Raw genomic sequence first — 20,695 nt, 5'->3', positions numbered from 1 at the left:
ATTTTGAGACAGCAACTTTTTCAGAATAGTCGAATGGTCCAGCGGCAATGTCTTTTGGAATATTAAGCATATCAAACCCCCCTCCCCCTACTATGCAATCGGACCATCTTGATTTACAGCCAAACAGCTGAGCGAATTTTCTTACAATGTAAATGAGTAAAAACAGTGTAAATATACCCAGGTTGTCAAAGGGCATAGATAGATTTGCAAATAATATTAAGTTATGTTTTTCAGGTCAACTTCAGATGGTATAAAATTAATTTAAAAACTACCATTTGTCTCAGGATCAATATCAATAAATAATTGTCACGTTTAACAGTCAAAGTTTAACTGTTCTACCTGGCAATGGCAATTGCTTGATACTCTCAGTTTTTTTTTTCCAAAGAGGGTTTGGAACAGTTTGTGCGCTGTTTTTCCAAAAACTTGCAGTTTGTAAATGGTGCTTTGTTGATACCAATGCAATAAGCTGTAACGAAAGCTGACTGATGTAGAGTGGATGTAGCTGGTAACAAAACTCTTAAAGAACTTGTACTTGTGTTTCGAAATTTAATGTATGTCTAACAATGTATTTAGATTCGTTGGAATCTGTTATTTTACCCTATCTTTATTTTCCGAAGAAAATTGTCCTTTAATATTTAGACATTAGAAAATTCAATTAGAAAATTCAGTCAGATACAGCTTATCAGAAGCAACAAGCAATTCTAATAGTATGGTCTGAAGGTGACACTTACGATCTTGCCTTAAGTCGAACAGTTCGTGGTAATGAACTGTAGTAAGAAGCGACCCGGCTCAATAGTAACCAAAATTCTAAAAAATAGATACCAATTTTGATACCAATAGCTACATCAAAAGAATTGCATTTTAATGCTGATTTTAAATATATAAATTTTATCAGGTTTAGTCTTAACCATCAAAAGTTAAGAGCCTGAGAAAATTTGCGTTATTTTAGAAAATAGGGGGAAACCCCTATTTCACACCCAAAATCACCCAAAATCACACCATCAGATTCAGCGTATCAGAGAACCCTTTTGTAGAAGTTTCAAGCTCCTATCTACAAAAATGTGGAATTTTGTATTTTTTGCCAGAAGGCAGATGCGCGCATGCGTGTTTATTTGTTTGTTTGTTTTTTGTTCTGTTTTTTTTTCCCAAGGGGTGATCGTATCGATCCAGTGGCCCTAGAATGTTGCGACAGGGCTCATTCTAATGGAAATGGAAAATTTTAGTGTCCTTTTTAATTGACCAAAAAATTGGAGGGTACCTAGGCTCCCTCCCACGCTAATTTTTTCCCCAAAGTCAACGGATCAAAATTCTGAGATAGCCAATTTATTCAACGTAGTCGAAAAACCTTATAACTATGTCTTTGGGGACCACTTACTCCCCCACAGTCCCCGTGGGAGGGGCTACAAGTTACAAACTTTGACCAGTGCTTACATATAGCAATGGTTATTGGAAAGTGTACAGACGTTTTCAGGGGATTTTTTGTTTGGGGGGAGGAGTTGAGAAGAGGGGGATATGTTTGGGGAGCTTTCCATCGAGGAATTTGTTATGGGAAAGAAAATTTCCATGAAGGGAGCGCAGGACTTTCTCACATTATTTAAAAAAAACACACAATGAACAAATAATTATGAAAATGTTTTTTCAACTGGAAGTATGGAGCAGTATTAAAACTTAAAACGAGCAGAAGTTATTACGCATATGAGGGGCTCACCTCCTCCTAATACTTCGCTCTTTACGCTAAAGTATTTCTAGTAATTTTAACTATTTATTTTACGGCTTTTATGATTCAGGGGTCATTCTTAATGAATTGGGACAAAATTTAAGCCTTACTGTAAAGAGCGAGGTACTGGCGAGGGGGTGAACCCCCTCATATATGTAATAAAAACTTGAGAATACAAAAGTTCCTTACGTAAGCTAATTTATAAGTTACTTATATATTTTACTAACAAAAACATTCGCAAAAACTTAAAGGTTCTAGTTTCCTTTTTAAGTTAAAAAATCGGAGGGCAACTGAGCTTCCTCCCCCACTCCTTTTTTTCTCAAAATCATTCGATCAAAACTATGAGAAAGCCATTTAGCCAAAAAAAAAAAAAAAAAAAAAAAAATACAAAATCTGTTTTAATTATTCCTCTGCGGAGGGCCAAAATCAAAACATGCATTGATTCAAAAACGTTCAGAAATTAAATAAAAAAAAAACTTTTTTTAAACTGTAAGTAAGGAGCGACTTTAAAACTTAAAACGAACAGAAATTACTTCGTATATGAAAGGGGCTGCCTCCTCATCAACGTCCTGGTCTTTACGCTAAAGTTTTTTGCTGTTTTAAAAAGTAGAGTTGAGAGAAAGAGATCAGAGAACCCTACAGCAAAAATTTCAAGCTCCTATCTACAAAAATGTGGAATTTCGTATTTTTTGCCAGAAGACAAATCACGGGTGCGTGTTTTTTTTTCAGGGTTCATCGTATCGACCAAGTGGTCCTAGAATGTCGCAAGAGGGCTCATTCTAACGGAAATGAAAAAATCTAGTGCCCTTTTTAAGTGACCAAAAAAATTGGAGGTTACCTAGGCCCGCTCCCGCGCTCATTTTTTTCCCAAAGTCAACGGGTCAAAGTTTTGAGATAGCTATTTTGTTCTGCATAGTCAAAAACCATAATAACTATGTCTTTGGGAATGACTTACTCCCCCACAATCCCTGGGGGAGGGGTCGCAAGCTACAAACTTTGACCAGTGTCTAAAGACCAGTGTCACAAAGGATTCGAACTTTAAATTATGTTGTTCACTTATAATATAGAGTGTGAAAAACTATAAAATTGGGTTCTCAGGTTAGTATTTTTCAGAATACCTTCTTGAAAATACCTGTTTTTTACGTTTCGCCTTGCCCAAAATAGAAAAAATTGGTTTTGGGGTTATTTTCAAAATGAAAATTATTTTCAAGCAAGGTCGAAACGCCTTTGAGGAAACTTGTAATATTCTGTGAACAGTTATACTTACCAGCCCAAATATTAATACTTCCTTACCCTGGGTGAACACATCTCGAATACTCTTAGTCTTAGATCTCTCTCCCCCGCCCATCCCCTATTAGAACAAAGATTTAATTTTGGAAACACTATTTTCAACTTAATGTTGTTGCTAATGGCCTATTCTTTTCGATAGGAGAAATCAGAACGAAGAAAAATACAATTTGAGAAAGTACAAATTGAAGCACGTTTGAAAAAATTAGAAGAAGACTTGGCTTTAGCAGATGAGGTTTCAAAGGAGAAAAAGGCAATGGAAGGGAGGATTGCTGGACTTCTTGAAAGATCTTCAAGAATCAGAGAATACAGGAATTTAAGGATCAGACGTTGTGAAGATAGTCTTCAAGCCATGGCACAGCTGAAAGAAACAGATGAAACCAGTATATCTGATCTTGAAGAGAGGTAAGTCTCATTCTCGAGTTTTCTACCGTGTTGCAAGGAATTGTTGAAATTGATTAGAATGAGCAATTAATTGTCACATTTTCGTATAATTTTTCTGGAAAGCCATAGAGAGTGGCTAGATTTGAAGTTGAAGCCAGTCACTGGTAGAAAAATAGATAAAAAAAATATTTTTATTTCGTTATTTAAACTGAGTACTTTTTATGGTTTTTTTTTTTATTGTGTTAAAACGGTCTGAGATCGGCGTGTATTGGATATTTATTTAATTATCAAATAGTTCGTGGTAACGAACTATAGTAAGGAGCGACCCGGCTCAATAGTGACCAAAACTCTAAAAAAAACGGAATTTTGATACCAATAGGTACATAAAAAAATTGCATTTTAATGCTGATTTTAAATATATAAGTTTCATTAAGTTTAGTCTTACCTATCAAAAGTTAAGAGCCTGAGAAAATTTGCCCTATTTTAGAAAATAGGGGGAAACACCCCCCTAAAAGTCATATAATCTTAAGACGCATACGCAGTCAGCGTATCAGAGAACCCTATTGTAGAAGTTTCAAGCTCCTATCTACAGAAATGTGGAATTTTGTATTTTTGCCAGAAGGCAAATCACGGAAGCGTGTTTTTTTTTCAGGGGTGATCGTATCGACCCAGTGGTCCTAGAATGTTGCGAGAGGGCTCGTTCTAACGGAAATGAAAAGTTCTAGTGCTCTTTTTAAGTGGCCGAAAAAATCGGAGGGCACCTAGGCCCCCTCCCGTGCTAATTATTTTCCCAAATTCAACGGATCAAAATTCTGAGATAGCCATCATATCCAGTGTAGTCGAAAAACCTTATAACTATGTCTTTGGGAACCACCTACTCCCCCACAGTTCCCGTGGGAGGGTCTAAAAGTAACAAAATTTGACCAGTGCTTACATATAGTAATGGTTATTGGCAAGTGTACAGACGTTTTCAGGGCAATTTTTGGTTAGGGGGAGGGGTTGAGAAGAGGGGGATATGTTGAGCGAACTCTCCATCGAGGACTTTGCCATGGGGGCAGAAAATTTCCATGAAGGGAGTGCAGGATTTTCTAGCATTATTAGAACAAAAAAACAATTAAAAAATAAATATGAAAAAGTTTTTTCAACTGGAAGTAAGGAGCAGCATTAAAACTTAAAACCAACATAAATTATTACGCATATGAGTGGCTTACCTCCTCCTAATACTTCACTCTTTACGCTAAAGTATTTTTAGTAATTTCAACCATTTATTCAACGGCTTTGGTGATTCAGGGGTCATTCTTAACGAATTGGGACAAAATTTAAGCTTTAATGTAAAGAGCGAGAAACTGACGAGGGGGTGAACCCCCTGGTATCTATATATATAAAAATAAGTTGTCTGTGGATCTGTGGATCGTGGATCAGGTGACGTCAAAACTGAAAAAACTAAAAAAAGGCAAAAACTACAAAAAAAACTAAAAACTAATAAAAAAAATAAAAAAGCTAAAAAACTAAAAAAACTAAAAAAAAGGCAAAAACTACAAAAAAAACTAAAAACTAATAAAAAAGCTAAAAAACTAAAAAAACTAAAAAAAGGCAAAAACTACAAAAAAAACTAAAAACTAATATAAAAAATAAAAAAGCTAAAAAACTAAAAAAACTAAAAAAACTAAAAAAAGGTAAAAAACTAAAAAAACTAACTACAAAAAAACTAAAAACTAATAAAAAAAATAAAAAAGCTAAAAAACTAAAAAAAATAAAAAAAGGCAAAAACTACAAAAAAAACTAAAAAATAATAAAAAAACTAAAAAACTAAAAAAACTAAAAAAAGGCAAAAACTACAAAAAAACTAAAAACTAATAAAAAAAATAAAAAAGCTAAAAAACTAAAAAAACTAAAAAAACTAAAAAAAGGTAAAAAACTAAAAAAACTAAAAACTAAAAAAAACTAAAAAAAAGGAAAAAACTGAAAAATAAGCTAAAATAAAGGTAAAAACCAATAAAAAACTAAAAAAAAAAACTGAAAAAACTAAAAAAAGGCAAAAACTACAAAAAAAACTAAAAACTAATAAAAAAAGTAAAAAAGCTAAAAAACTAAAAAAACTAAAAAAACTAAAAAAAGGTAAAAAACTAAAAAAAATAAAAAATAAAAAAAAAATAAAAAAAAGGAAAAAACTGAAAAATAAGCTAAAATAAAGGTAAAAACCAATAAAAAACTAAAAAGAAAAAAAGGAAAAAACTAAAAAAAAATTTCATCTAAAAAACTAAAAAAGAACTAAAAAAGAAAAAAATAAATGACGACACTCAAAGAGAAAGCGACCAGGACAAAAGGAATGTTCGATTAGCGATCAACAAAGCACCGGGACACAGGGAGTATAAATGACGACCAGGACATAAGTAAAAAAAAAAACTAACAAAACTAAAAAGAAGGTAAAAACTACAAAAAAACTAAAAAGAAAAAAAAACTAAAAACTAATAAAAAAACTAAAAAATCTAAAAATCTAAATAAACTAAAAAAGAAAAAAAAAGGAAAAAAATAAAGGAGAAAAACAAAACTAAAAAACGAATGTATATACAGACCGGGACACCGGGATACAAATGACGACCGGGACACAGGGAATATAAATGACGACCGGGACACAGGGACACAACTACAACGGGGACACCGGGGGAAACAGGGGGATATAAATGACGACCGGGACACCGGGACAGGGAATGGTCGATTAGCAATCACCATCAACAAAGCTCAAGGGCAATCATTAGAATCATGAGGTATAGATCTGAATACAGATTGTTTTCCCATGGACCATTATATGTTGCATGTTCAAGAGTTGGTAAACCTGACAATCTATTTATATGCAAAGACAATGGGACAGCAAAGAATGTTGTATATTCGCAAGTTTTACGTAGTTAAAACCATATATATATATATATATATATATATATATCTATATTCACAGGTGGGACATAGGGACACAACTACAATGGCGCGTAACTATTATGGCGCGTAACGACTTACGCGCGCGGGGGGGCTTGGGGGGGGGCGTAAAGCGCCCCCACCAACTAGGTGTTGGGGTGGCGCGAAGCGCCACCCCAACAGCTAGTATGTAATAAAAATATGAGAATACAAAAGTTCGGTACGTAAGCTATTTTATAAGTTACGCATATCTTTTACTAATAAAAATAGTCGTAAAAAATTAAAAGTTCTTGTTGCCTTTTTAAGTAACCAAAAAATATGAGGGCAACTAGGCTTCCACCCCCACTCCTTTTTCCTCAAAATCATTCGATCAAAACTATGAGAAAGCCATTTAGCCAAAAAAAAAATATGCAAATTCCGTTTTAATTATTCCTCTGCGGAGAGCCAAAATCAAAACATGCATTGATTCAGAAACGTTCAGAAATTAAATAAAAAAACATGTTTTTTTTAAATGAAAGTAAGGAGCGACATTAAAACTTAATACTAACAGAAATTATTTCGTATATGAAAGGGTCTGCTTCCTCATCAACGTCCAGCTCTTTACGCTAAATTTTTTATGTTTTAAAAAGGAGAGTTGAGAGAAAGAGTCAAACTTTAGCGTAAAGAGCGTGACGTTGATGAGGAAGCAGCCTCTTTCATATACGAAGTAATTTCTGTTAGTTTTTAGTTTTAATGTCGCTCCTTACTTTCAGTAAAAAAATTTTTTTTTTTTAATCAGTGTTCTATAATTTTTCCATCATTTAAACACTTTATGTCTGAATGAATTGGCAATAACTTTTTAAGGGCACTTTCACCGAAATATGCCAATTTGGTATTTAGCATTCGAACAATGACAAAAACGACACCTATCTCCTCCCACTAGATACTGAAAAATACTTTTTGCCCCCTCCCTCCGCCCTAAATATATCGCTAATTCACCTAACTGTAATGTTTGAAAATTGAGTGGACTGCTAATATAAACTTGTCACTGATTTAATGTGTCTAAGACCGAAACACTGGCTAACATATTCCCACTGCTCTGTTTTAAGCCCAGTTCATTATGTGGACGTCTTGCCTTTGCATACTTCCCTGCAGGATATTCAGTGGTGCTATTCTATTGTCATGGTCTTTGTTAGTCCCGAAATCGAGTCATCCTGGGGAAGAACGATTCTCAATCGTTGTACACATACTGAAGGCAATTGAACCGCATCACCAACAAGGTTTTACTGATTATAATTTAGAAAACCTGGAATACACTTTTATGTTTTTTTTTTTTTTTTTTTTTTATTAGGACAAGAATATCTTATCTTGGGATATATAGGAATCCCGTCTACTTTGACTGTTTTTGAACATTGATCTTTTTTCTTTTTTTTCCTTTCTTTTTTTCTTTTTTCTTTTTCTTTATGTCTCCCTTGCTAACCTAGTGGATAGTTTTTTTTTCTGAAAATTTCATTTTTATTGTTCTTGAGGTATAATAATGTGCGGGAGTCATTAGAGCCAGATCCTCTGAGGATTCAATCTTTTGAAAGAAAAACCGATAGGATTGGAAATCCCTTCAGTCTTAGATCACTTTTTTTCACTTCATATATTACTTTTTTTGTATTCTGCTCAAAATATTGTTTGCTTTCTAACTATTTTGCAAGAAATAAAATAAGTATTAAAGTCAACTGTTGAATAAGCAGTATGTGTGAATAGAGAAATAACTGAGTAAATTTTATTTGATAAGTGAAAATGTCGAAAAGATTTGATTTGTGAAAAGAAACCCCGAAAACTTTCATATCCAAGACACTTTCCTCTGAATTTCTTGGTTTTTCTCTTTTCTTCAATTATAGTTTCCTATTTACTAAATTCGTTTTGTAAAGATTAACGAGTGCTTAGAGTTTGAAGTAAATTTCCAGTGTGACAACGCCTTCCTAATTCTTGTTTACCCATTATGCCCAATTTCCTTTGAAAGCCTTATAAGAAATTAATCACATCGGCCTCTCTCACACCGGACTCTTTTTCTCTTATTGTTTCTCAACCACCTTCTTGTATTTTTTTTTTTCCATTTATTCCATATTTTTTTTTCCATAGCAAAGAATACAGGAAACTGATGAAACAAGGAACTCAAGTACTTTGGCTTTAATAGAAATAAAATACCTCTTACGCCACTTTACTACCGTGTCGCTACTTGCGTCACTAACGCCAACTTTCCATTAGAACTAAAAGTCCTAAAACAAGTTTAAATTGCAGATTATTTTATTTTATTGAAATAAAGATCTAATTAAAGGTCGTAAGTTTCCTTATATCAAGCCTGAAATATTTTGAGAGTAAGTTAAACTATTTTTATTGTATTGATTGTGAAATTGTTTGGACTATTTGATATTAAGATATACCAAGTCAAAATATAGATAATTTTCTTCATGGGCTCTTTTGGCAAAAATAGTTATTATTTCAAAAAAAAGTGTAAAATTTATTTATAGATACAGGTAGCGTTAAGGCCAATCCTTTTCACTTGTTAATATCCTTCTATTGTATTTTTTATGGCACTTGGTATTTACCAAGTGACATATAGCGATCGCAAAATTGGTCTGTCGGTCCCGCTTTTGCTAGTTTGGGCACTTCCAGATAAGTTAGGATGATGAAAATTGGCAGGCGTATCAGGAACCAGACGAAATTAAATTAGAAACACTTTCTTTTTCGATTTGACCATATAGGGAAGCGAGTGAACAAGATAGTTGAGAAGAATTTTATTTGCCAATGAAACAAATGATTTTTCTTCTTAAGTATGACTTATGGTTTAGGGGTATGATTCTCGCTTGCGGTGCGAGAGGTCTCAGGCTCGAATCCGGACCACCCCAATTTTTACATGAAGAAGATCCGAAACTAGATACGTGATCAATATAGCGATCGCTGAAAGTTGGTAGGCGTATCAGAGACCCGACCAGATTAAATTAGAAATAGTTGCATCCCCAATTCGACCATCTGGGGGGGGGAGTGGAAGGAAGGTTAATTAAGAAAAATTAGAAAAAATGAGGCATTTTAAACTTACGAACGGGTTATCGGATATTAATGACATTGGATATTTAGAAGGACCTCGTATCTCAGAGCTCTTATTTAAATATCCCGACCGGATCCAGTGACATTGAGGGGGGAGGAGGTGGAGGGGGAAACTGAAATCTTGGAAAACGCTTAGAGTGGAGAGATCGTAATGAAACTTTGTGGGAAGAAGCGCTTGGCTTTTGCGACCTCGTCATAAGTACCATACGAGCTCTTGGCTCCTGTTTTTATTATCACTACCCTTAATATTTTGCCGGTTGACATCAAATGGCTATTATTCACATGAATTTGTCAAATTTTGTCCATGAACTTTATTTTCCGGTTTTGCCAGCTTTTCATACCCGTTTGTTGTATTTGTACAGTATCTAATTTACTTGTTTTTTATCTGTTTTGGAATGATATTTTGTTTATACAAGCAAGGCCGACTGTTTATAATAGTAATAATAAACAGCAATAATAATGTTATTATAAACAATAACATTCGTAGTGGTGGCGTATGTCGGTCCATAGGTCAAAAATGACAAAGTGGTGTACGCAGTAACTATTAACATTACAGTGGCGTCCATTTGGGGAGGGGGACCTCTAGTTTTTCCCCCCCCCCCTCCACACGTACACACACAGATTAAAAGGAAACTTTTGGGGTATTTTCATCGAAGAAATGCCGTTTTTGTATCTTATTTTAACAAAATGACAGAAAGGACACATATCTCCTCCTTGTAGATACATAAAAATGCGTTTTGTTCCCCCCCCTCCACCACCAGATTTTCCTGAATTCACGTAACTGGAATGTTGGTGAGTTGACTTGACTGCTAATATAAACCTGTCACATATTTAATATGAATTTTTCTTGTGTTCTTCTTCTTCTAAATTTGTATTTCCCTGGCTAACGGATAGTTTTTTTTTCTGAAAATCTCTATTGTCAGATATTATCTTTTATTCTATAGGTATAATTATGTGTGGAATTATATTTATAATTCAGCTTATATCACTTTTTTGTCTTCTTCTCGAAATATTATTCACTTTCTAACTATTTTGCAAAAAAAAAGAATATTAAACTCAACTTGAGAACTTTTAAAGACTAGGAAGTAGTGTCACCGTACTGTAGTGATTCAAATCTTGGATAAGCCTTTGGTCTAAAAAGTCACCCCATGCTAGCCCGAAATATGCTAATTAAGCAGAACGAAACTAGACGGGAAGTTCTTTTAATGAAAATTGTGCTTTCAATTGGTTTTATTCCCATAACATGTAAATAAATAGTAAGTTTACTCAACCGATTTTTATCTTTTTAATTGCACGAAAGTTTTTGAAAAATGTTTAATAAAACGTAAGAGGTCCATTACTCACTTCTTGAAATAACTTGGGCTGGGTATTGCTAAAAGAGTAGTGTGGGGAGTAGGTCGAGCGGAAAATTGTCAGTTCTTCTGCTATCTGCAGTTGGCAATTGGCAGTTGCTGCTACCGAAAACGGTGCTGTTGTTAAAAATTATTTATTTTCAGGCTCAGCAAGGAACAGATAGCCCGTCAAAAATCGAATGAAGAATTAAAGGCTCTTAAGAATGAACTCCTTGACTCTTTGGCTACAACTGCTGCGCAGCAAGAGCTGAGAACAAAACACGAACAGGAATTAGCATTACTGAAGAAGAGCCTTGAGGAAGAGACTGGTCATCACGAGAGCCAGTTAATGGAAGTGAGGCACAAACATAGTCAAGAAATGGCAGTTTTGCATGAACAGATGGATAATGCCAAGAAAATAAAGGAAGCGTTGGAAAAAGCTAAGGCAACTTTGGAGGCTGAAAATGCAGATATGGCTAATGAGATCAAGTCAATTGCAACATCCAAAGCTGAGACTGATAGAAAAAGAAAACACCTCGAGTCACAGGTAAAACTTTCCTTTTAAGTCATGTATATATGTCGTGAAGAGTATGTGTGTCTCTCTCCCATGTCTATTGTCTGTGTACCTTTGGGTGCATTTACAAATGGCGAGGGGGTAGATTAGTTCAAAAGATCTTTATCCAGGGTCGCCCAGTGCTTGGACAAACTACAGCCATCCTGTAAACCTTGATTATATATCTGTCATGGGATAAAATAAGGGACCTTAGTTGAGCACAATCGTATGAAATGCTATTTTCAAATGGATATTACATTTTCGATTAGAATTTGATACCCATATTATTACAGTTGGCTTAAATTTCGTTGGAATCCTTTCTCCTTCTGACTTTTTATTCCGTTGAGTTTTTCCAAATGACTTCAATTTTATCAAATAGGTGACTGTATTTTAAGCTTGTGTTTTTTTTCTTATTTATTATATCAAAATTCTATATGTTAATTTCTGTATTTCTAGTAATTTTTTTTCTATTAACATAATTGTTTTCATTTTTTTTCAATTTTCCCTAGCTTTTCCCTACTTCTATTAGGGACTTATTATTATATTAATTCTACAATTTTGCGTTAGAACAGGCATAGATGTTAATTTTGGTGGAGTCGTGTGGATTTCTATGAATGTCTAAGAAGCCGACCTGGTTCATAGTTAGTCTGATATTAACTCTGCCTAGTCTGGGATATCCACACCCTTTTACAATGCTAGAAGGATGTACACATACCTATATTTTACTGTAAAGCAACGTGAAAATGGAACTAATGATCGGTGGGTAAGCTCCAAAATTATCTTGTAAACTAGTACAAAAGATTTGTTGCTTTAGAATGGGGAAAAAAATGCTCGTGTTAGTATATAGTTTAAGTCAATAAAAACTTGGTTTAATAATTTTATGTTTGATAATTGCAAATGCAGCGCTTTATTTTGTAGAGATTTCGACTCCGTTTGTCGTGTTAATACATATAAGTTTTGGGCACCCTCCCTCCCTTACAGGGCCCTGAATTAATTCAATATATCTTCTTTAGGTGTCAGAGCTCACCAGTCGCCTTCAAGAATCTGAGGGTGCACGTTCAGAGGTTCAAGATAGACTGGTTCGCATACAGACTGATATGGAGTCTTTAGTAGCCCAGCTAGTTGACGCCGAGTCACGGTCTGTCAATGCAACTAAATCCAACGCGAACACTGAGTTGAATGAAATGCAAACCCAATTAGAAGTGGAAACGAAGCAGAAATTGGCTCTAAATGCAAAAATTAGAGAACTAGAAAGTGAGAAGGAAAGTTTGCATTACCAAGTCGAGGATGCAGAAGGAGCAAAGTAAGTCTCTTTCTTGTGTTTTGTTTCTTTTTTCCCTTTGTTTAGTTGGTTTTATGTCTTGCTCCCATGGTTGAGTGTTCCTAGGGCTGACTTTACGTATTTTATAAGCCTTCCAAATTCCATCCCTCATTCCTCTTTTAAATATCCCTTTAATGCTCCATTCGATTGTGACTGTATAAAGAGAGCAAGTCTCCCACCAGGTCCATAATTTTGAAAAAAGGTCTTGTATTTTTATCTTTGTTTATAGATGGTTAGTAATTCAGAAGAAAGAAAAAAGGTTCGTAGAGCTCGTATTTTTTTTTTTGTCGCCCACTAAAAGCAGATGGGGCACTTTTCCATGTAAATGATAAGCAAAGCAAATGTGCAAGATCTTTTTTGGGACTTCCTGGACTATTTTGACTTGAATCTGTAAGGAATATGTTCCTTAGGACATTGAAAATTCGAGTTTGCACTGGTGGAGAAAGTGAGCAATGGGGTTCTGATAGAGCTGAAATTTTAAAAGAAGGTACTTTCTGTCTAGGGTGCTTAAGAAACTAAACAAAATTCTGGTAGGGAGGGGGGTGAAGTTTGATATCTTCGAAAGAAGGTGGCCATTACCTTTATTCAAAGTAAATATTATTTCATATGAAATGTATTTTTAAATTGGATAATTTAGATACGCTATTGTGATAAATTTAGATACGCTATTGTGATAAAAGTAAAACAGTTCAAAATAGGGATGAAACCTTTTTATTGACAGTAAATAGATATAAAATTATTTAACTGGATATTTTGAACACATATACAGTGTTCATCATCAGCAGTAAAACTAAAAGACACGAATAAAAATAAACAAAATTTATACCTAATAAACTAATTACATATAGTCTATTGCTCTTATTTTTTTCAATGCAACAGCGTAGGCAAATCTCTTTAACCTTTTCGGTTCCGGTTCATTAGAATTATCTGACATATTACGTGGACAGAGGTCATAGCTCTTAGGTGAGGTGATATTTACTTTATTTGACCTCAGTAAATTATCATAAATTGAGTTCAATCCAAATTCACCTGTATCTCTGTTTATGGAATTATTATTGAATAAATCTTTTAATTTCGATTGTTTCCCTGAAAATTTGCTTTAAACCTTGGTCCCTAGAAATCAAAGAAACATTTTCAAACAAAATAAAATGATTTGGAAAATTAAAGATATGTTCCTAGAGGGCCGATGTGAAATCTTCAGGTTTGGTATTTTGCTTTAAAGACGATGAAATAGAATTGTGATGTTGTAACAATCTCATTTTTAAATTCTGGTTAGGACGTCCCACATAAGAGATTCCACGAGTACATGGGATTTTATAAGCCCCACTTTGTTGCTCTACGGAAGTCCCATCCTTTCCAGAATCTAAAAAACTAGCCAAAGTATTATTACCTCTTAAAGCTACCTTTAAGCCATTATTTGTAAAATTCTTTTAAGTTTTTCACTCAAACCTGGAACATATGGTAGAGAAAAAAAAATCTTTCTTTTCTGTTGTTTCCAGAATATTGTCAGAAAATTCTAGAAATTTTTTCTAGAATTTTACTTTCGTCATGGAAAGGCAGTGTGGTCTTTGAAGTTATCTGCTATTGTGATAGCCTGGTTACGCTTCGTTTCTTTGTGTCACCATCGCTGCTTCACCGGGAACGGATTCTAGCCCATAGTGCCAAAAATTTGGAACATGCTACAGACCGAAATTCTTAGAACCTTCTTTGCTCCTTCTCCAGATCAAGATTTGAAGTCTGCTCCCGAAACCATATGCCAAACCAAAACCATGAAACAAGGTTTTGACTAAAATATGTGCTAAAAAAAATTTGTTATTCATGCGAAGACTAAATATCCAAAATGTACTAATCCCGAAGTTCTTCATTATTATTATTAGCACATGAAGAATCGAAATAATTTTATAAACAGGAATTGATCAATTCCAAGAATTTTTGTAGAGAAGTGAAATTTCGACTTAAAAAATTGAGTTATGTGGATGAAGGTAGGCCCCTTCGCATTTTGAGCAATCCTGGATATAATATTAAACACAGAAAAATATTAAGGAAAACAGAAGTGTTTTCAGATAATAATAAATAACGACATAGTAAATGAAGGCAAACAGAAAATATTCGGTGTGGAGAATGGCTGTAGAGAATGGCTGGGTAGGCTGGCAGGTCTGACTGTAGCAGAGTCTAGCGTGGCTCTTAATCTTCAGAAATTTCAAGTTATCCTTGGGCTCCATGAACATGAGCTTCAAAGATCTGTAGTGAGGTACTTTAGGGATGTATAGGGAATTTCAAGGACGTGTATTAATTAGAGATGTATACAGGCCTGGATTTACCAATAGGTCCACTAGGCCGTGGCTTAAGGGGGCACAATACCAGGGGGCACAATAAATTGAACTGACGTGATTTATTGTCAAAGTACAATCCACCGTCACGCTACCTATTCACAGATAAGAGATTTTAAAATAACACAGGGATTCTGTGGCCACTTAAACTATTTTGTATTCTGCCAAGAATGGCAGCTGGGAGTTCGATATCACCTTTGGTTTTCATTACTTTTAACTCAGCAGTTGCCTTATGTTCAGCGCTTCCAATATTGATGAAATTTTTGATGAAAAGGAATGGCCAACACTTATGGACCTAGTAGAATCAAAGCTTTAAATTCAGCCCTGGAGAAACTATCAATTTTTCTAAATCTAAGCTGCCCAATTATAATTTTATTGGTTAAGTTGGTGAAAGTTAGCCCAATCTATCTTCGTCTTTCTGTGGTATTAAACAGAAATTTAAGATATTGCTGAGAAAAAGTTTGTATTATGCAGAAATTTCCAAAATCCTTGGAGAAATCCTGCAAATTATAGCTTTTTTATATCTTGCTTAATGAAATGCTCAGAATTCATCCCATTGCGCCCTTCTTTTGTCAAAGCATTGGGGATTTCGACTATGAATTGAAATTTGCATTAGTATACATACACGTTATGTACGCCTCTGTTGAAGGGTTTTAACCAGGCATATCCTTAGAGGTATTGGAACCACCTTATGGAATGCGAGACTCAATCACCAGAACAGTTCTCCATTTTACTCAGTATAATAGGAAGCTAATTTTATGGCAGTATATGACGAATTTATTTAATGAATTATGATTGTTCTGCCATCCAAATGTCGAGAACCCGTTCTTTAATCAAGGTATTATACCAGTTACTGGAACCTTAGATTTTGACTTTGAAATAAAGATTAGGTGACTTGTAGCCTGCTTTAGTTCAAAAGATATGTATGTAACGTTTCAAAGTTTAGGCATTGGGAAATTTGAAAATCCATGAATTCGACATTTTAAGTGTCATCGTATAACTATTAATTTGCTCTAATAGATGTCGTGAGATGCACCACAAAAGAGAAGGTTTTCTCATAAAATCTTGTTGAAATTTGAATTAACTGAAATAAATTGCAAAGAACTAATGAAATGACGCTAGAAAACCACAAGAGTCTGCTTAAAACTGCAACACATTGATATAATATCGCTTTAAAATCATCTTACCCTTTAATTACTTATCTTATTAGATGATGGTAAGGAAACTAAAAGACTGGATTTAGCACATGAGGGCCAGATCTTCATAGATAAATGCTGAGTGCCGTATAAGAGGAAAGCTTGCTTTGGTATTTTTAGATTATTAAGCATCAAGAGGGCTTTCTGAGGTTTCCTATCGGCAAAGTGAAAAACCTTTTCAGTCCATCTTTTTAAAGTCCTTAATTGATATCCATCCATCCATTTGTCCATTTTGGGTATGTGTCCATATATCATTATTTTAGACTGCTATGTGTCTTGATCTTTTGACCCCCTTCACCCCTCTCATGTTTATGCCTTTTTGGTATATTTGTTCAAGGGTTGTTGATCTCCCCACTCCCACCCTCCGCTTGTCCAGCCCTTGTTGGATGCGATCCTTTGTTTGTATTTTATTCCTCTAATATCTTCTTATCAACTTTTTTTCTTTATTTTTAAGGAGGAACTTCGAAGAGCAAATTTCTTCATTAACTGTACAGCTACATGAAGCGAAGAAACATGCTGATAATGAAGCAGAAGCCTTGCTTCAACTGGAAGAGCTGCGAAAGAGGTCATCAAAGGACATTGAAAGCCTTCAAGGCCAAATTGAAGAGCTCAAAGTACAAAATGACCGTCTTGAAAAGTCAAAGAAGAAGCTTCAAGCTGAATTAGAAGACATAATCGTTGATTTGGAGAATACATACGAAGACATAACAATTGATTTGGACTCACAGAGGGCAAAAGTAAGACTTGTGCTTTTATTCAATATTAGGTTTCACTGGGTAAGACCTTCTGATACGAATTTGAATGTTGCTTCATTTGCCGGATTTACGCCTCTGGATCAAAATAAAAACGCCCGATTGGGCGAATATTCTTTACCCTTCTTTCGTCGATCAGAGATAGAAAATTAATTTTTCTGACCGGTAATATTTTGCTCAAATCAATAAAGTCTTGCTGTTTGTTCAGTGAAGAAAAATACACTTTTGGTATTCTCATTACATAAGTATTTCAAGGATTCACTTTTGTTCCTTTTTTTTTTTAATTTTCGTGAAATTATATTCTGAAATTACATTAGAGACTTTACTTCGCATGTTTTTATTTTGTGTTATTATGTTTAACAAAAAACAGAACAAGCTATTTGCTTTATTCATTACAAAATGATAGAAAACTACAATAACAAAACCATAAGTGTTACAGTTTCATTGGCCTGTCATTTTACAAAGCAATACCAACAAAAATAGAGTCAATAACTTAGATTCTGAACGAAGAAACCTTAGATGTTACAGTCCCTTAGGCCTTTCACTTACCATAGCAAACTTCTGATAACAATTAATAAAACCAACTTTGCAATGAAAAAAGACAATAAACAAGAATTAGTTGTCTGGATGACGAATTGTAAGAGTTGGTACCATAAATAATAAATTCCACAGGCTTATTACATTACAAAATAAACACCTTTAGCAAGTCGAATTTTTTTTTACTAAAGCTAAGCTGTCCTTTCTCAATTGCAGGGATGGTAGACTCAAACTACTTAAATTACGCTCACAGGGTAAACATTTCAATTAAGGAACAAGTTTAAATATTCGTCTTTTTGCTTAGGATAATTTGTAGCCTTTTGTGAGAGCTTACCTTTAAGCAGGTATTGTGCTTGTGCTTCTGATGGAGGAGGGGTGATTTAAGACTAGCTTTGGAATTAACTGTTTGGGAAAAATTCCTTCAAATTTTATCGGACACGGTTGCTGACGGATTACAATGTTAAGTCATCAATTTAATTATACGTAAATATCATAAACCAATCTAACCTATCCATTCGCTAACCATGAATGGCTTAAAGACAAGCAGAACGTTCAAAATATTGCTGTAACGGCAAATCGTTTTTAATAGATCCAATTATGTAATAAGATCCGCCAATCTTTATGTATCAATTTGCAAAAAAGGTACTCGCAAACTAATGGTAATTTGCGGAAAATAGTGCTACCAATTTTATTGTGGTTATGCAACTATTTTGTCGAAATTACCAAATTAAAATGTGTTGCTAATAACAACGACTTTGCTATAAGAAATGTTCAGACATAAAAGTTTAGTACTGATTTTAATTTGCCTTTAGAGGGAAATGCAAAATTAAATGTTTCCTAGAACGGGTTGTTTATAACTAATGTGTTTTGAGTATCCTTAACTTTTTTGAGCTGATGTCTGGCAATAAGTTGATTACATCAAACCCCATATGGATCTCGAAGTTTAATTGTGGATATTTGAAAAATATTTTTGATTGAGAAGAAAGGAGTAGAATCACCGATAACCGGTATTTTCAAGTTTTTTTTCTGTCACACGGGATTGCTTTTTTGTGACAATTGATGAGGTTTTTTCTGTATTAAAAAAAAGAAAAATTGTTTCGACTTTATTTTGGTCTTTTTATTCCTAAATTCACCCTTCCAGCTACTGATTTGCTTCTAGTTATTCATCGCTCCATCAAGAAATTTTCAAACTTGGCTCCATCAAACTCAACGACTATTGAGTTTTAATCAACAGAAAAACCAATGGGGAAAACGTTCCCAGGAAGATCGTTCCAAATCGAAGTACTGTTAAGGGTGTTCAATCTTAAAGAACTTGGGTCAAAAATGTTAAAAGAATAAAATATTAATATATTGAAATTTTCGACAGAAAATGATAAAGCTGTCAAAACGGAATGTAGTCTTGTTATGGACTTTATCCAAACAGATCAGTGATACTGTCGTAAAAGTCTGCAAAATTCGATCAAAAAGCCTAGGAATATCTCTCATCCAGTCCAAAACCTATAAACTGGATCTGCTCCTCGGCTTAAATAAGAACTCCTACCACATGTTAAAAAGTTTTATCTTAAAAAAAAAAAAAATAAAAACCGTAAACAAAAGAAAACACGTTTCTGTAGTTTGCTAGTTTCTACTATATTGCTGATTGACTCTCTCATGTCTTTTGTTTATTTGCTTAACCAAAAAAGATAATTTTCTTTGAACTTTACGTTCAACAAAAACAATATCTTTACCAAATAGTACAGTTGTCAACACTATTTTCATTGTACGAGTAAACTAAAATTAGTAATGAAATAGCACAAACTTTTTAGACCGATTGACAAGCCACTATTTTGAAAAAAAAAAACACAAATCATATGATTGAACACAAGGGTTATACTTACAGCAACCGCGTTATTAGTTGATGTCTTGTGTACGCTTATGCTGCCTCCAAAAATACCTAGTTTCAAGCATTTTGAAACTGATTGCTATAAAAGTTAGTTGAACATTACTGGCTCTAGAGTGGCGGAATAACCTTTTTTATGCTGATGGTAAAAGGAAACTGCCGAATCGGTTAGTTTATCCCGAAAGTGATGAATCAATTTGATTTAACTTATGTTGCGTTAATTTCTGTTCAAAGGTGGCTTTGTGTTTGGAACTTGTGTTAATATGTCATGAACGCCTTTGAGGATAGATGGTGAAAACCCTTGTTGAAAATTGCCTAAGGATTCCATCTTGTTAATGCCTGCTTGTGTTTTTCAATATCAGTTTCATTTTAGGTTATTGAGCTGGAGAAGAAACTGCGTAATTTTGACAAAGTCCTGGCAGAAGAAAAGGCAAATTCAGAACGATTTGTGTCAGAACGAGATGCAGCTGAAAGAGATGCAAGAGAAAAGGAGACGAAAGTTTTAAGTCTAAGTCGAGACTTGGAAGAATATATTGTGAAAGTAGAGGAGCTAGAGAGGTCAAGAAGAGTTCTTCAAAATGAGCTTGACGAACTTGCCAATTCACAGGGAACTGCTGATAAAAATGTAAGTTTCGTTAAAGTATTGCACAAATGTTTTTTATTTATTTAAATTGTTCTTTGCGTGTTTTTGGTTGAATCTTGAGTTTGATTACAAGTACAAGAACTACTATAAGCTAAGTTACAAGTAGGCTAGGAAAAAATGTCATTTTTATTTTTAATTTTAAGTAAGTTTCAATTTTTAATTTAGCTGAGATTTTCAATCTCAGCTAATATACAGTCGCCTAAGACCTTTTAAACTAAAATATCTGCTCCCCTTTCTTGGTGACAGTTGACCAAGTCGCCTTGCTTTTTTTTATCAGCTTTTATTGGAATGTTGCCGCACCTCTCATTGCCAAGTATTTACAAACTATATTTACCCCCTCCCTCCTGTTTGGGGAAGGGAGGGCTGTCCTTTAAGTATGTACAAATGTGTTTAAGCCCTTGGGGAAAATTGGAGCTTATATATATATATATATATATATATATATATATATATATATATATATATACATATATATATATATATATGTATATATATATATATATATATATATATATATATATCTATCTATATATATAAAAATAAGTTGTCTGTCTGTCTGTGGATCAGGTGACGTCATGTTTCTGTGTTGACTGACGTCATGAAATTAGGAATATAAATGACGACCGGGACACAGGGAAACAACTACAACGGGGACGCCGGGGGCACAGGCGGGATATATAAATGACGACCGGGACACAGGGATTGTTCGAATAGAAATTACAGACCGGGACACCGGGACACAAATGACGACCGGGACACCGGGACACAGGGAAT

General features: G+C 34.2%; 1 protein-coding gene across 3 annotated transcripts in view; it reads left to right on the top strand.

Annotated features, from left to right (window-relative positions):
* The window catches only part of LOC136033761 (myosin heavy chain, non-muscle-like), a 79,459-nt gene that overhangs the window by 37,675 nt on the left and 21,089 nt on the right, over positions 1-20,695 (top strand). For all 3 annotated transcript variants that reach the window (XM_065714656.1, XM_065714657.1, XM_065714655.1), the window contains exons 3-7: positions 3,147-3,409; positions 10,876-11,257; positions 12,277-12,566; positions 16,565-16,847; positions 19,652-19,903. In XM_065714656.1, coding sequence (XP_065570728.1) covers positions 3,147-3,409; positions 10,876-11,257; positions 12,277-12,566; positions 16,565-16,847; positions 19,652-19,903 — 1,470 coding nt within the window. The remainder of the gene's footprint in view (positions 1-3,146; positions 3,410-10,875; positions 11,258-12,276; positions 12,567-16,564; positions 16,848-19,651; positions 19,904-20,695) is intronic.

The sequence above is a fragment of the Artemia franciscana genome, chromosome 12, assembly GCF_032884065.1.
Source record: "Artemia franciscana chromosome 12, ASM3288406v1, whole genome shotgun sequence".
NCBI classification, from domain to species: domain Eukaryota; kingdom Metazoa; phylum Arthropoda; class Branchiopoda; order Anostraca; family Artemiidae; genus Artemia; species Artemia franciscana.
The sequence above is the reverse complement of the archived record's forward strand: the minus strand, read 5'-3'. Positions and strand labels throughout refer to the sequence as shown.